Source organism: Lepus europaeus, chromosome 18 (assembly GCF_033115175.1).
Source record: "Lepus europaeus isolate LE1 chromosome 18, mLepTim1.pri, whole genome shotgun sequence".
NCBI lineage: Eukaryota > Metazoa > Chordata > Mammalia > Lagomorpha > Leporidae > Lepus > Lepus europaeus.
The window spans coordinates 6,048,885-6,065,983 of NC_084844.1; the positions used below are offsets into that span (position 1 = coordinate 6,048,885).

Here is a 17,099-nt window from a genome sequence, read left to right on the forward strand (position 1 = left end):
TGGCCAGGGTGGTGGTGAGGGCAGGGCGGCGGGGTGGGGGAGGGGAGGACGGCACCCTCGGCTCAGGGTGGGCCTCTGGGGCTGGAGCAGCCTGGGTGGGGCTGGGATCAGCTGCAGCCCTGGTTTCCACCCCAGCGGGGCCCGGCTGAGTCCCTGATGGAGAATGCGGGGGCTGGGTCCTCGAGGGGACACAGCGGGGGCATCACAGTCCTTGCCCGGTCGGGGCTTCCGCCCACCTGTGGGGCCGTAGGCAAAGACGGTGGCGTTGTATCCCGAGATGACTCCTTCGATGAGGCTCTTGGTGGTGGCCTGGTACACCATCTCCTGCGAGGAGGAGGAGGCTGCAGGCGGGCAGAGTGCAGGTGCCCACAGGCAAGCCCTGGCCCCCAGTGGGAGCCCTGGGCCCATGAGGAGTGGGGGAGGGGATGTCTCTGGTTACAGCGCTCGCCTTAAGGGGACAGCAAGAGCTGAGGACACCTGAGACATCTCCCCCTACAGCTGCTGCTGGCCCCCAGCCCTGAGGATGCATTGCATCTGCTCCTGGGAGCATCCTGGAGAGAGGCGAGATAGGGTCCATGGGAGGGTGTCAGCTTCCCTGAGACCACCCCCGGCTCCCAGTGCCAGGTGGCCTCCAGCCCCTTTCTCCAACTCCGGCAGGGGCCATCCTTGGTCTTCTCTGTGTGGGGACTCACGTAGGGTGGCGTGTGGGTATCAACCCAAGACCAAGTGTACGGGTGGTGCAGGGGTATGTGTCATGCAGGGGTACGCACCATGCAGGGGCACACATCGTATAGGGGTATACACAATGCAGGGATATGCATCATATAAGGGTACGTACCATGCAGGGGTACGCGCCGTACAGGGGTACGTACCATGCAGGGGTACACGCCATGCAGGGGTACACGCCATGCAGGGGTACGTACCATGCAGGGGTACGCACCATGCAGGGGCACACATCGTATAGGGGTATACACCATGCAGGGATATGCATCATATAAGGGTATGTACCATGCAGGGGTACGCGCCGTACAGGGGTATGTGCCATGCAGGGGTACATGCTATGCAGGGGTACGCGCCATGCAGGAGTACGTGCCATGCAGGGGTACATGCTGTGCAGGGGTACGTGCCGTACAGGGGTACGCGCCATGCAGGGGTACGCGCCGTGCAGGGGTAGGTGCTGTGCAGGGGCACATGCCGTGCAGGGGTACGCGCCGTGCAGGAGTACGTGCCGTGCAGGGGTACATGCTGTGCAGGGGTACGTGCCATACAGGGGTACGCGCCATGCAGGGGTACGTGCTGTGCAGGGGTAGGTGCTGTGCAGGGGTACATGCTGTGCAGGGGTACGTGCCGTGCAGGGGTACACACTATACAGGTACATGCAGACTTTCAGGAATGAGGACTGCTCAAGAGAGCAGATCCTTGAGCTTGCGGTGGAAGCCAGGCAAGGGTCGCCACCAGGGTCCCCTGAGGGCCCCTCCGAGGCACAGCAAGGCGAGGAGAGGGGCTCACCTGGGTGGCAGTGAAGTCAAAGGCCACGTCGAACAGGTAGGACTTCTCCCGGGAGCGGTGCGCCCGCAGGATGTCGTCGGGGTCCTCCATGGGGTCCATGAGAACCACCATCTGCAAAGGCGCCAGGGAAAGGTGACGCTGTGGCACCTGGGCCCCCATGGAGTCGGCAGAGCCAGGACAGACTCTGACCTCCCCCTCCTCCCTGACGCCCCTGGCTGGCTCCTGCTGGCGGTCCAGGAGCCCCAGGCCCTTTGCAGCCCCTCAGCAGTTCTCTGGGAGTCAGGGCTGGACACACTTGGCCTTGGGTGCCCAGAGGGGCCCCTTCCCCCGATTGCAATTCCTCCTCCCCGCTGCCTGCCCCAAGTGAAGAGCACCAAGAGTGACAGCTGGCACTGCTGGGCTGTTTCTCCCATGGCAGGACCCGGCTTCGAACCCTGCAGCTCAGGCCCTGGGGCTGCCGACGAGACACTCAGGTCCAAGAAGAACCTGGCCTTGGCCCAGGCTCTAAAGCTAGCGCAGACATCCGCATGGCAATGCTAGGCCATGCAGGGATACGTGCCATGCAGGGGTACACGTCGTATAGGGGTATACACCATGCAGGGATACGCATCATACAAGGGTACGCGCTGTGCAGGGGTACACGTCGTATAGGGGTATACACCATGCAGGGATACACATCATACAAGGGTATTTGCCATGCAGGGGTACACACCATGCAGGGGTACATGTCGTATAGGGGTATACACCATGCAGGGATACACATCATACAAGGGTACACACTATGCACGGGCACACGTCATATAGGGGTATACACCATGCAGGGATACACATCATACAAGAGTACGCGCTGTGCAGGGGTAGGCGCCGTGCAGGGATATGCATCATACAGGGGTACGTGCCATGCAGGGGTACACGCTAGGCCAAGGCACAGCCCATGAGTGGGAATTTGCTTTCTCAAGATGCACGTTAGCAAGGGGCGGAGCCAGGGCTCAACACCAGGGTGTGGGTTCAGAGCCCCCAGACCCTTTCCCACCTCACTATAGCCGTGTGCCACCTGGGACCCTGTCTGCCCCTCCTCACCCTCCCTGCCACGCTCTCCCCCCCCCCCCCAGCAGGTGGACCAGGGCAGACAAGGAGTGGCGGGTTGCTGTAGGTGACAGGGCTGAGGACAGCAGCTGGCTTGGAGGTGACCTCAATGCTGGCTCGCAGCAGCCGTGAACCTGAGCTGCCGGCAGAGGGAGAAACTGGGGGATCCTGGGCTGGAGGATGGGAGAGGAACAGGGACCACCCAGTCACCACTGGGGCTCCCCCTCCCCCACAGGGTAGGGCTGGCTCTGGAGCCGGAGGTGTGTGTACAGAGACACGGACGGCCCATCCGGGTTCTTGCCCTGCTCGGAGGGTGGCTGAGGGACCACTTTCCAGACCAATCTCCGAGCCTTGAGCTTGGCCTTGAGCTTGGGTGGTGAAAGGCGAGGGAGCCGGGCAGGAGCGGACACTGGGGGTGGGCTCCGAGTCCCTGTAGCCCAAGCGCCACCCTGCCTGAGCCCCCGTCTCTTGCTCTGTCGGGGGGGACAGCGTGCGTGGACGGGGGTGGGGTGGGGGGTGGCTAGTGCCTTGTGCTCAGCAGTCTTCCTTCGGGGCTAAGAGGGAGCACAGGGGTGCAGGCAGGGGGTGGGAAGGCCACCTGGTGCTCACCCATGCGAAGGCCACCAGCCCCCCTCGGGCCCCAGCCCTGCCCACGGAGGTGACCCTGAGGGTGGCTGGCACCGGGATGTGCCGCTCCGTGCCAGACAGCCCGGGGAATACCTAATGAGGCACGGCGCTCCCCAGGGCCCGGGCACTGGAGGGAGCACCAGACGGGTGCCTCACCAGCCCCTCCCCCTCCGGTGGGAAGGTGAGGGTGGGGCTGGGGATGTGGGCAGCGGCCTCCTCCCAGGACACCATAACAGCTGACCCCTTTAACATCAGTTTGTGGGCTCCAGACAGGAAATCGAGGCACAGAGCCATGCCTCAAACGGCAGCGCCAGGTCAGGCTCCAGGACTGGGGCCTTGTGGGAGCGGGGGCGGGGTTCTGGCTCCAGCACCCTCTGTGCACCCTGCTCCCCACCCCCCGGCCTGTGTGACCTCAGCTGAGTTACAGTGCAAAGAGGGAAACTGAGTCCTGGCAGAGGGCAAGGACCGAGGGGGACGGCTCTTAGGGGCCGCTCGGCAAAGCAGAGCTGCTGACCACACTCCCTGCTGGTGTCTGGAGGCCGCCAAGGCCAGTGACCGTCCCTAAAGCGGCTTGCGGAACAGACCCTGGGAGCGGCCAGAGGAGCAGGCTCATGGACCTGGGACATTCGCGGGGTCCCTCTGGGATCTGGCCCCCACTCCTCCCGGGCTGGGCACACACCTGTGTTCACAGCAGCACAATGGCCCTCAAGGCTCAGGATCTGGCCAGATGCCCTTCGGGGATTCTCCATGGGGGAGGGGCGGGGGGGGGGGAGAGGCTGCTTCCCAGCCCCGGGGAGCCAAAGAGACATCTTATATCCAACCAGATGGGAGCCCAGGTGGGCGGGTTAGCAGGGAGGCCCTGGAGCAGGCTGGGTGGGGACTTTGTAGAGAGAGAAGAGGCCCCTGACTTCCGCCTCCTCCCAGGTGGCCAGAGGCTGGCAGCCACAGAGCGCTCAGTGCAGGGTGCCCGGACCTGTGCTGTTACCTGCCCCCTCCCCACGTCCCCAGTCACCTACTTCTTAGGCCTCAGTCCCAAGCCCTGGAAGCTTCTTTTAGGATCCGGTCCCTGGCCCAGCCCCCAAGCCGGGGCAGTGTGCTCAAGTTCCAGACCCAACTGAAGATAAAACCTGGCACAGGTCCGCGAGGGATGCAACAGGAGCCCCAGCCGGGCCAGCTCTTTCCTGGGTGCCAGCGCCCCTGTGGACGAGGACAGGGCCAGGGGCCCTGTGGAGTGGGTGGAGCTGGTGGCCTAAGGGGCACCGTTGGGGGGCCTCCAGTGCCAGGGAGGGGGAGCACCATGCACTGATACCCACCCCCTTCCAATGACCTTCATACAAGGTCACCGCCAAGTCCCTGGCACCCTGGGCAGCTGCTTCCTTCTCTATCAGGCTCCTGTGTCAGCCCACTGTCAGCACGGCTGCCCTGATACTCAGAGAGGGCTTTGTCTGCTCCCATCAGGCGGGGGCCCCCAAAACCATCACCCCCATTCCTGTCCACTCCGGTACACAATGGAGCCCTTGTGCCCCTCGGCCAGGTGAACTGGCTGGGCTGCCGGGGAGACCAGCCCAGCAGGTGTCCAGGCCAGAGCAACACATTTGCTGCACCCCCCCCCTCCGTGTGCCAGGCATTGAGCAAGCTCCCCCCCCCCCAATGCTCCCCCAAGACACAAAATCGAGGCTAGGTGTTCTGTCTGGACCCGCCCACAGTATTTTAACATCATGCACAAGGCAGAGAGGTGAGTGGGGGCTGTGGCCAGTGGTCCTCAGCTCAGGTCCCGAGCTTTCCTGGGAGAGACTAAGCCAGAGCGCTCTGGAGTTTTACCTTCCACCCTCCTGGCCAGGAAGCTCACTCGGGCAGGCAGGTCTGTGGCCCCCGCCAGGGCCCCTCTGGGAGCACACACTGCCCCTCCCCCAGCCCGGCGCTGGGCCCTCCCTCTAACTGTCAGCCTGGCCGGCCCACAGCAGAGAGGCCTAAGGGATGTTTTCGGAATAAAGCTGCTGTTGATGGGGGCCATTGTGAGTGTCCTGGGTTCTGGGCCAAGGGCTTGGCTAATTTTCTCTTATTGCACAGTTTAAGAGGAGGCACTCTCATTGGCACTGGGCCGTGGCTGAGCAAGCAGACTGGTTAAGTGATTGGCCCAAGGCCGTGCTGCAAAGGAGGGAGCTGGTTGGATTCAGAGCTGCTGGGGCCCAGCATCCGGCCTGCCCACCTCTGCCTCTTCCAGCTCAGCCGCCCGGCTAGGAGAGTGCCCGCCTGCCAGGGGCTGGACTGTGCTCCCCGCCCCCTTCATACACTGACCCCAGCACCTTAGAACGTGCCGTCTTTGGATGTGGTCATTGCGGATGTAATTATTCAGGTGAGAGCCTGTGGTTCTCCTAATGGGGAAATGTGGGCGCAGGGGTGCACAGAGGAAGGGCGAGGTGACAGATGGGAGAGCCCCGCAGTGGGTCCTTCCCTGCCACCACCCTGGCCCCAGACTTCCTGCCTGCAGAATGGGGTGATAGTGGCCCTCTGATGTCCCGGCCAGCCCAGCCCGCAGGTGGTCTTTCTCACAGCAGCCTTGCAAACCAAGCCCACACCACCCAAGGCTGGCTCTTCTGCAGCAGGGAGGCAGGTGCGGCCCCGGTCCCAGAGGAGCCTGTCCCCCAGCCCTAAAAGGGTGGGCTGAGCACGGGGACCCCTCTCACACCCCCAGGGAATGCATTCTCACGCCCAGGGCACTTGCCTCTGGGAGGTTCCAGTGGGGACACTGCTCCCCCAGGACACACAGGGGGAGACAGGGCCAGGAGGGGGAAGCGAGCAGCTCCAGGTCTCCTGGCTCAGCCGGGGCCTCCCCCTGCACGGCCTCTGCTCCCAGCCCGGAAACCCAAGTTCCTGTAGGCTGAGGCAGAGGGTTGTCTAATCCGGTAGTGAGGCCCAGCAGGCACCCGGCTCTTTCCCAGCATCTCCTGGGTGAGAAACACCTCAAAGCATGTCGGGAATCAAGCTGCGGGGTAGCATCAGCTCTGCAGCTGTTGGAAAACAAATCAATGGGAGGCGGCGGCGGGGGGGGGGGGGGGGGATACAAGAGCACTCCCACCCACGGATTCACTCTTCAGATGCCTGCGATGGACAGAAGAGGATGGGGTTGAATACTGGCCTCTGTGGTAGCAGAAGCACCGCCCCCCAACATTGTGACACTGCTACATGTCCCCCGTGGGGCCACGTGGCCCCTGGTTGAAAACCCGTGTGACCCAGCCGATCCTCCTCTGGCCTCCAAGGCCAGCGCTGATGCTCTCTGGGGGAGGGGTGCCACAAACGGGGCTCAGGTTTGACACGGCTTTGTAACCTTGGGCCAATGGCTTCACCTCTCTGGGCCTCAAGTTTTGCCCGGTTGGAAGTCAGGGAGAACCAGCAGTGCGATGACCTTGACAGAAGAAATCCTGGGGCCGCGCTGTGGTGCCTTGGGCTAAGCAGCTGCCTGCAGTGCCAGCATCCCATGAGGACATTGGTTCAAGTCCCGGCTGCTCCACTTCCTATCCAGCTCTCTGCTAGGGCCTGGGAAAGCAGTGGAAGATGGCCCAAGTGCTTAGGGAGACCTGAAGGAAGCTCCTGGCTCCTGGCTTTGGCCCAGCCCAGTCCTGACACTGCAGCCATCTGGGGAGTGAACCAGCGGATGCAGGACCCCTGAATGGTACGTTCAGACCCTGGACTATCACCCGAAGGTATTGTGAGGACGAACCTCACCACACATTAAGGCAAAAAGGACACCAAGGACCACACACTGTGACCCACTGATGGCCAAAGTCCAGCACAGGTGTACAGTGATACAAAGCGGTTTAGGGGTTGCCTGGGACATTCTGAGGGCTGGGAGAAAGGCCAAGGGGGAGGCAGAGAATCCTTGCCCCTCCCCCCTCCACCACCAGCAAGGCCAAGGAGCCTCCAGATGGCAGACTCAGCGTCCCCGGCACTTGGCACCTGTCACCTTACACCCCGACTACTTTTCACAGCCGCCCAGCGCACGGGTCCTCTTCGATCCTGTCCACAGCTCTCGGGGTGGGTGCGCCAAGGAATCCGAGACCCAGGGAGGGGCCTGGCCTGCCCGTGGCCCCCTGCCAGGACTGGGGGGGTGCTGGGTGTCTGGGGTCACAGGCTCAGGGTGCCACCGAGCCCAGGGCTGTCTTCTGACATTCGGTCCTCTCTGTCCCCGTCACCCTGCCTAGCCCCTCTGCTCTGTGGCTCGCCCATGCTGCTCCTCTTCCCTCTCCCACCCCAACCACCCGCCCTGGCCCCAAAGCTGGGCCTCGTGGGGGCCTTCGTCTGGCTCCGCAGGGCGCTGGGGAGCACGGGGCTGGCAGCTGCCTGCTCTGAGCAGACATCACTAATTATGGGATTACACTTAAATCCTGCAGACAAACACCACCGCCTGCAAGCTGGGGGCAGGTCAGCGGGCTGTGGGCTTTCAGGTGTTTGTTCTGGAGCTTCCGCCCCCAGCCTGGCACTCCCTCCAGCCCTCCCTGCCACCCCCCCGGTCTCCTGGGCCACCCCCACCCCCTGGCCTCCCTGTAGGCTCTGGTTTCGGGATCCAGGTCCACTCCAGACACCGAGCTCCTCCTGGAATCTCCCAGGATGCCACGGGGCAGGGGGGTGCGTGGCCACTGGGGACCACTCCGAGGACCCTGCCACAGAAAGTGGGAAGGCGGAAGGCGGGTCCCAGTTAACCCCCAAATAAAGCTGTACCAGGCAGAGCACCAAGCACCGCCCGTACCCCAGCCCCCAGGACCCCCATACAGTGGCACCAAGGACCCCTGAGCATCCCCTTCACACATCCAAACCCTAAGTCCAGCTTCCCCAGGGTCCAAGACCCCGAACACGCTTTGCCACTGGGAGCGGCCCCCTCTGCAGGCCTCCTCATCACCCTCCAGGAGCTCCGTGCCTGGCCCTAAGGAAGCTGTCCCACCCAGGACCCCAAGCCCAGTGGGTGACATAGACCCTGGCCACCTGCCCCCATGCAGCACCCACCGACCTGTGCCCAGCTCCCGGCTGACCACCAAGGGGACTGAGGCCTGGGCAGCCAGCTCCGGGCTCTGCGCAAGGCTCCCCCCACCCTCAGCTTGGGGCCGCCCCAGCAGAGGAAGCGTAACCCGCCCATCACTGCAGGAGGCGCAGGACCCAAGGCCGGACGAGCAGACCTGGGAGCTTCTGGGGGGCACTGGGCCACGCAGCCGTGGGGGCCACAGCCAGGGAGCAGGGGCCAAGCTGGTGGACATCCCAACCTGACATCTTGAGAGGAGGCAGGGGGCGCTGTGGAGCTCACTTGGGCCGGGGTGGGGGGGCCATCTTCATTGCCCCCGCCGGCCCTGGGACCCCAGGCCTTAGCAGGAAGGAGCAGGGCCCTAGCTTGCCCGCAGTGGAGCCGCGGGGTGGCGGGCAGTGCAGGGGCCGGGACCGGGTGGGAGGCAGGGGAGTCGGTTGTCCGTTTTGCCTCTTGGATGCGTGTGTCCGCGCCTCCTCGTTGCCAGGAGGTTCCGCGCCTGGCATTTCTGCGGCTCCTCCCTGCAGGTGTCGGGTGCGAGGGCTGGGCCAGGCCCCGGGGACAGAGTTGGCAGGGGAAGCACTGAGCCCACGCTGTGCAGACTGCCCTCGCTGTGCCTCTCAGCTGGCGAGGGGACACCCCAGAGGACCGTGCAGCTCTGGGCCTTCCTGGGGGCGCAGCTCAGCTGCAGGGAAGCCAGCCCCGGGGCGGGAGGCCTCCCTCGGCACTGCAGGCACAGAAAGGAGCAGTGTTTGCCCGCGTGGGCACCCAGCACCAGGCCTGGACTGAGAGCATTGCCATCAGCGTCCGTTAATATTTATCAGCCCTCGCCCCGGCTTAGAGCCAGCAGCAGCAGAGAGAGACATCATTGTTCCAGCCCCAGAACCTGAGATCTTGGGGACAAGTTGGACCCGCAGGGCGTGGCCTGGCCCGGAAGGAGATTCCTCCTGAGCTCAGGCCGGGGAACTTCAGTCTCCAACGGACAGAGGTACAGGTGCATTCGCGGGCCCACCCAGACGCAGTAAGAAGGCTTTGTGACTGCTGTCGCCGGTCACTGATGGGACCCCTGGGGCTCCTGCACGCACCCCCAGGCCCTGGCCCATCCCACCGAGGCCACACAGCGAGCAGATGGCAGAAGCCGCTCTGTGCCACCATGCACAAGCATTCCTTCAGGTGCCAGCGCACCTGCCAGCTCAGACAGGGGCCTCCTGGTCATCCCTGCTCTGCCCGTGGTCTGGGAGGGAGAGGGAGCAGGGGACGGGAAATCAGGAGGGGGTACACAGCTCTACCAAGCCACAGCTCTGCCTCCACGGCTGAAGGAAGAAGCCCCTGCCACTGTGCCCATGCCCACCGCAGCTTCCGTATCCTCATCAGTCCGCCCAAACAAACATCCTGGCCATGTCAACAGAAAATGTGGCTGGGTCGCTGCCTGTGGCTCCTGATCATCCCCCACCCTCTGCCCCTCCTCTCCTGCTTGAGTTACGCTCGGCTTTTCTCAGCTGCCTGATTGCGTCATCATCCTTCTCACCACAGGGCCTTTGCACACACACACACACACTCCCAACTGCCTCTTCTCTACCGCTCACGTTTCAGCTCGGGGCCCCTTCCCCGACCTCCCAGGCTAGGCCAAGCCCCGCTTACGTAATCTCACAGCACCTGCAACCCTGCATCTCTTCACAGCCTGCGTGAGCTGCACGCTCATCATTGGTTCACTCTCCCCGCCCTGGCAGAGAGGGGACGGGAGTCTCTGTTCACTGCAGCTTCGCGGCTCTGAGCACAGATCCCAGCATGCCCTGCAGCCTTGATCCACGTCACCGCGCAGGCCCTGCGCACCTCATCATCATGACAAGGACCAAGGCTGCAAGGACCTCACCACACACAGACACCCCGGAGGTGAGCTTAGCTCTACAACCCGCAGACACGTGCTCCGAGGGTAGCAGACACACTAAGGTAGGAGAGAGAAGCCGAGAGGCACCTGGGAGTAAACCATCAGGGCCCAGGGCCCACCAGCCTAGGGCTGCTCTCAGTCCTCCTTGGATAAATCTGGGGAGGCTTCCTGGAAGAAAAGCCTCTGGCTTCTTTGATGATGTCACCAGCAGCACAGTCAGGAGTTCAGTGAATAGAGACAGGGACGGTGCTGAGCCTCAGGCCCCTGCCTGCCCCGCCGGGGGAGCTGGGACACCCGAGCAGGCATCCATCCTGCAGCCCTGCATACCTGCTCGTCCACTTTATGGGCAATGAGAGTGGCTCCTTCCTCCAGCTCCGCCACGCTGATGGGCCGGACCCGGAGCGCCACCTGGGAGGGCAGAACACATCCCTGGGGTTGGAAGTCCAGGGCGGTGGGGGGCCGCAGAGACAGGGATGAGAGGCCATGGGGTTCCTCCCCCAGCCAAGCCCTGGCTCCTCCGGTGTCGTAAAGAAAACTCCATGAGCCAGGGTTACCGCCTGGGCAGCAGGTGCACAGGGTGCTGCACTGGGTCTCTGTCGACCAAACTCCCCAGGAGCCCAGACCTCAGGCAGAGCCCCAGGGGGCGGAACTGTCTGCAGCTGCACCAGTCACACGCCCTAATTAGACACCTGCAGCTCCCTGGGCGTGATGGGGGCGCCCACACGGGAGCAGCCTCTGTGTGCGTGTGTGCCCGTGTGTGTGCGTGGGGACGCACAGCAGGCTAGCATCGGGCAGGGGCGTCCCTTTGTCATCCTAACCACCTGTGCCCCCAGCCCTACCCTGAGGACAGAGCCGCCACGGGCCCCTCCTCTGTCTCTTCCCAGCCCGTGTGGGTCTCCGCAGAGGACAGGGCTGGGCGGGGAGATGTCTCCGGCTGGGCAAAGGGAAGCACCTGCGAGGCATGGGCAGAACTAAGCCCTCGCTCAGCTCTCCTCAGATGTCCATCAGCTCCTCTGTTGGGGGTGGGATGGCCCCTCACCCCTGCCTGGGAGTTGGGGGAGGGGGCGAGGGCACAGCTCCAGCGCCGTTTTCAGAGACACTTTCTAAACTGCCAGAGAGGGCGTCCCGAAGGCCAGGGCTTGTGTGGGGGCTGGGCCCAGGCTCTCTGGAGCAGGTGCAGGTGTTAGGGGTAACGTTACCCTCCAGTTACACCACCAGCCACCTGCTGGCGCTGAAGCCTTATCCCCACTGATTAGGGGGTGGGGAGGGGGCTGCGGGAGACCCCCACGCACCACAGCCTATCCGCAGCCTTGGCCCCCCCGCCCACCGCTGGTGGGGATCTATTCTGTCTCCTCCTGCCCCCACATCCCCTTCCGCTGTCACAGACCCTGGCTTGGGGAGGCCACTTGCAGCGCTTCTCAGAGACCCTGGGGGTGCTGACTGGCACGAGGGCTCTGGTCTCCCTGTGGGTGACCCCCAACTCGCTTTAAACTCCTGACCCCTTCCCAAGGCTGGAGTACCCTCTGTGCCCCCAGAAACTCCCACCTTCCCTCTCCCCATGGGCAGCTGGAGCCCACACTGCCCTGGCTGTTCTGGGCGGGAGTGGTCTTGGTCCAGAGACTGCACAGGCTTTGGGGGTGGGGTCCCCAGGGCAAGGGGCTGGAGCTGGGCCTCCCTTGCAGGCCTCAGGAGCACGACCAGGGCACGTACCGACGCCCGGCTCCCGACTTGGGGAGAGTTGTCCTGACCAGTGCCGGCCCTGGGCCCTTGGGTGTCCACCTAGTACTGGGTGTGCTGGAGGCCGGCTGAGGCAGCTCCGGGGTTCCAGGGGACGACGGAGGCGGCTGAAGGGGTCTCACCATGAGTTGCTGGTCCTTGGAGTCCCGACCGTCCTTCATGCTTGCGGCAGGTGGGGGGGCTCAGGCCTTGACCCTGGGCATGGCCGAGCCGCACGCCCACCACCCGCCCTCCCAGGTCCTGTCCCGGGCTCCTCGCAGCCCCGCCTGCGCCGCTGCTCCCTGACAACCCGAAACCAACAACGCTCTGGCGGCCAAGGGCGCTGACCGCGGGCGGCGACGCCCCGCCCCTGCGCCCCGCCCTCCCGCGCTGCGGACGGGGTGCGCCGCCTCCTCCCCGGGGCGCCCGGCCCGCGCTCTGCCCGCCCTGTGCCGGGCTGTGCGGCCCTGCGGCCCTCAGCGCGTCCGTGCGTCCGGTAGCTGCTCGGCACCTGCCCGCGTCCCGGGCTCGCGGCCGGACCCGTCCCGCTGCCTTCCGGGGCGCGCCCGGCCACGCGCACCTGCTGCCTGCCCGAGTGTCTCGCAGCCCAGCTGTGGCTGCAGCCTTGGGTTTCCCTGGGCGCTGGGGCTGGCGACTCAAGCATGGTGTTCGCACCTGCTGTCCAGTGGCAGAGGGCAGGGTGGGCGGAGACTTGTCCGTCCCTCTGCCCAGGCTGTCCGCCGAGGAGTGCAGGGGCTCCTGTACCGGCCTGGGTGGGTTACCGATGTGCACGGCCCCAGGAAACCCCCATTAGCAAACAAGCTTCTATCCCCAACTCAGAATCTAGGTCAGGATGGGTCCCAGCGTCCTCCTGGCTGCCTGCCTAGCGGGAGAGTCACCATACCGTGCAAGAACGCCCAGGTCACCCAGCGCACTCCCATTCTGGGTGGCAGACACAAGGACCTCACACTTCCCCCGCAGTGGAATGGTCTCGTGTCTCCTGCCTACCAGGGGCAGGGGGTGTGGCTTGCTGTTGGCCCCCATGAGGTTAAAGCTGACAGCCCCTGCAAAGACCAAGCGAGAGAGCAGGGGTAGGGTTCTCGCCCCAGGAAAGGAACTGGGAAAGGCAGGCTGGCATCGCCCGGGGCTGTGCCAGAGGCAGAGGGTGATGCCAGCCCATGCCCCGAGCCTGGCTTCCCGGGCTGTCCCCAAGGAGCTTGTATTGGGCAGAGGTACTAACACACAGCATTAGGAAGCAGCCTACAGCCCTGGGCGTGACAGATGGGCCAGCCAAGAAAGGCTTGGTGGGCACTAAACCCCTCCTGCAGGGGTCCCCAGCTTTGTCCGGCCCTCCGGCCAGGATGCCCCGTGCCTGGGCAGTCAGTGAGAGAGCTAAGGTTCAGTTTTTATTATTATTATTATTTTTTTGAAAGGCAGAGTTACAGAGAGATCTTCCATCCGCTGGTTCACTCCTCTAATGACTGCAACTGTGGGGCTGGGCCAGGCTGAAGCCAGGAGCCAGGAGCTTCTTCCAGGTCTCCCAAGCAGGTGCAGGGGCCCAAGTCCCTGGGCCGTCCTCCACTGCTTTCTCAGGTGCATTAGCAGGGAGCTGGATGGGAAGTGGAGCAGCCGGGACTTGAGCCGGCGCCCATGTGGGATGGTGGTGGCTGCACCACAGCGCAGGCTCCAACAAGAGTTAAGTTTTGAGGTTGCGTCTTGCCCACGTCTTGCCCACCGAATCCAGTCCACCTAGGTCAGCCACGGGGGTGCTTGGCCAGCTGGGCTGGGGCCGTTTTTCTTTCTATTGCTCTGCACGCCCGAGTCCCAGCCCGATTGGAGGTTGATGGATAAAAAGTGAGAGGGGCTTCTGGGCGGGAGGTCCCAGCGCCTCCCACCCAGGGGCTCCTCACCACGGGGTCCCATCGTCGGGGAAATCGCCACACCCACTGCCCCCCAGGTGTGTCAGCTTTCACCACCCCCTCGAGTCTGCAGAGTGTGCGTCCGCAGGGGTTTCTCCTCTCCCTGGTCCCTGGCCGCTCCCTGGGCTCCAACTCCTGTGCTTCCTGCCGAGGGCTCTGCTTTCCCCGCCCTCTACCCCACATGGCAAAGGTGCGGCTCTACACAGAAGTACAGGCGGGTCCTCACTTCTCCACAACCGCCTCTTCTCATCTCCTGCCCAGCCCCCTCCAACACTGTTCCGCTGTGCTTTGGTTGACGGCTGAAGGCTGGGAGACCAGGGCTCGTGCTAGTCCCTCCCCCTGTCCAGGCACCGCATAGCATCTTCTGGGTTGCTGGAACCAGCCACACCTGAAGCCGAGATGCCTCAGTCTCCCAAGTTTCTTGAGCCAATAAATCTCTCAACTGCAGCATTTGAGCAGGTTTTTAAGCCGTTTAACCTAGAGTCCCAACAAATCCCAGGGGGCCAGAGTCCCGCTCAATTAGGTCTTTTCCCTCTCAAGTCCAGACCGGTTCCTCCTCTTATCCCTCTCACAGCCCTGTGCCCTTCCTGGATAGCCCCCTTTGCACGCTCCCCTTCCACAGGCATCTGTCCATGTGTTAGCTCTCCACTTCTCCTGCCCAGGAACAAGCTGTGGCCGGGCGCTCCGCTGCTCCGTGACAGGTGCTGATGAGGGCACCGTCGCCCAGAGGGCAAACACCCGAGCTACAGTCACACTCGCCCTGCCTGCAAGCTCCAAAAACTCTGGCCCTGGCCTGGTCTTTGCCACAGGAGTGGAGACACCGCTTGGGGCCCCGCATGTCCTCTAGGGGTGCCTGGATCTGTCCCAGCTCCCACACATGCACACCCTGGAAGGCAGCCGGGCGCAGCTCAAGTATTTGGTTCCTGCCACCTGCGTGGGAGAGCCAGATTGAATCCCTGGCTCCTGGCTTTGGCTCGACTTGGCTTTGGCTGTTGTACGTATTTGGTGGGTGAACCAACTGATGAGCGTTCTCTGTCTCTCAGATAAATGAGAATTTTAAAAACAAAAAAAAAGCAGCCCTGTTTCTCTCAGCGGTTCTCGTCTCGGTCCCATCGGCCATCGGGCCTTGGCACACTCGGCGCCACACTCTGAGGGCCCTCCCTGCGTGCTGAGCGGACCGTGAAGCCCACGACAGTGGGCTTTGTCTCCAGCGCAGGCGTCACCCACATCTCAGGTCTCCCGACTACGGGGAGCCCCTGGCGGGTCTCTCCTCGGAGTCCCATCCAGCAGCTGCCACGTGAAACAGATGGCGGGTGACAACTCTGCCAGCAGCCGGGGTCTTGGCTAAGTGGCACCCTGCAGTTGAGCCAAAGAAGGGTGGAGATGCCTCCAGGGGAGGGGGGCAGAGACAGAGGGCCCGGGCTGGGGCAGACCCTTCATTCCAGCCCCTGCTTCTGCTCCAGGTGCCCCTGCCTCCCCCACCGCAGTCCCTTTGCCTCTGCATTCCATGCTGCACATTCCACACCCACGGGTGGGGGGGGGCGTTTCCAGCGGCTTCTGTTTCTCCAGGGATGCTTCGTCATTTTGCTTTGCTCTCCTCCGGGAAGGGAACGAGCAGCAGCCCCGGGTGAGGCTGGTGAGGGTCCTCTCTGTGAGCCTGGTGGGATGGCTCCCCGGCCCCTTCCTCAAAGACCATCCTGCCCCGACACAGGCTCCGCCCACAGTGACGCACCTGCAGCTGCAGCAGCTGTATCCCTTTTCCCTGTTGGCTTCATTTTTTTTTTTTTTTAACTTGAAAGTCAAGAGTTACACAGAGAGAAAGGGAGAGGCAGAGAGAGAGAATCTTCCATCCGCTGGTTCACTCCCCAGATGGCTGCAATGGCCGGAGCTGTGCATATCCAAAGCCAGGAGCCAGGAGCTTCTTCCGGGTCTCCCATGTGGGTGCAGGGGCCCAAGGACTTGGGCCATCTTCTACTGTTTTCCCCGGCCATAGCAGAGAGCCGGATCGGAAGTGGAGCAGCCAGGATTCGAACTGGTGCCCATATGGGATGCCGGCACTGCAGGTGGCGGTTTTACCCGCTATGCCACAGTGCCGGCCCCCAGCTTCAAGAGAAGCTGGCCCCCTTTTGCAAGCCACAACCCAAGGTCAAAATTCCAGAGCAGCAAGAATGCTCTCTCGGGGTTAGTATTGTGGTGCAGCAGGTTAACCCGCTGCCTGCGATGCCAGCCTCCCCATGACTGTTGATTCGAGTCCCGGCTGCTCCACTTTGGATCCAGCTCCCTGCCAATGTGCTAGGAAAGCAGCGGACGATGGCCCAAGTCCTTGGGCCCCTGCACTCACTTGGGAGACCCAGATGAGGCTCTTGGCTCTTGGCTTCAGCTTGGCCCAACTCCAGCCAGTGCAGCCATTTTAGGGTGTGAACCAGCAGATGGGAGCTCTCTCCCTCTCTCTGTGTCACTCTGCCTTTCAAAGAAATAAAATAAATATCGGGGGGAAAAAATGTTCTCCTGCCCTGGAGCTTAGCACGCCGGCCTCAGCACGGAGTTTGGGTTTCCCGGTGGGGTATTTCTTCTGGGTGGGTTTTGCTCCGTGAGTGGGAGGGTCTCTGCTGTGACCCCATGACCCCGCTGACACTGTGGGCAGGCAGGCCTGCACTGCAGGGTGGGGGCCGTCCCGTGGACTGCCAGCTGTTGAACTGTTCCCAGACACCGCCAAGTGCCCCATCAGGCGCCGGATCGCCTCGAGCAGACAATCGCTGCTTTCAGAGGGAGTTCTCGAGGGTGGCTGGGGCGCCCTGTGTCCCGCACGGTGGGGAGCCCGCTGCCCAGGTGGCCACACAGGAAGGCAGTGGAAGCCTGGCCAAGCCCACTTGTCCTACTGGCCTCCTGGGAGTGTGCGGAGTGTGGCACAAGCTTTGGAACCTGACCTGGGCACTCTGCCCTGCTCCCAGGAGACTCCCTCTCTGGGCTGCACCTGTGTGCTTGCACGGTGGCACTGAGAGTGCTGACGTCACCCCTGGGGCTCTTGGGGAGACCGAGCACCCACACACGTGACCCGTGATGACTGCGTCCATCAGAGACGAGCCAGGTCAGCAACGCGGTGTTTGTCTTTTTCCTCTGGGCTGGCCCTGGGTCCTTCCTCCAGCCAATTCTTAACACTGGCATCCGAGAGGGCACCTGGGAGCCCGGCCAAGATGCGGGGACGGCATGGTCGGTGATGCGGGGACTCCTGTGCTGAGCTGGGGGGTACCCAGCTGACTGGGGTGCAGGGCTGCCTGCGCTCTGGTCCCCACCCTGTCCCCTCACTGCCTTGTGGCCTGGGCAGGTCCCGGCACCTCTC

At 63.5% G+C, this 17,099-nt stretch overlaps 1 protein-coding gene across 1 annotated transcript in view; it reads right to left on the reverse strand.

The window, feature by feature from the left end:
* Positions 1–12,053, reverse strand: part of KIF19 (kinesin family member 19) — a 22,607-nt gene extending 10,554 nt beyond the window's left edge. Inside the window, exons 1-4 of the mRNA XM_062216671.1 lie at positions 11,984–12,053; positions 10,452–10,532; positions 1,510–1,620; positions 237–324 (exon numbers count right to left, since the gene is read on the reverse strand). Coding sequence (XP_062072655.1) covers positions 237–324; positions 1,510–1,620; positions 10,452–10,532; positions 11,984–12,022 — 319 coding nt within the window. The 5' untranslated portion in view covers positions 12,023–12,053. The remainder of the gene's footprint in view (positions 1–236; positions 325–1,509; positions 1,621–10,451; positions 10,533–11,983) is intronic.
* Between the last annotated feature and the right edge of the window lie 5,046 nt (positions 12,054–17,099).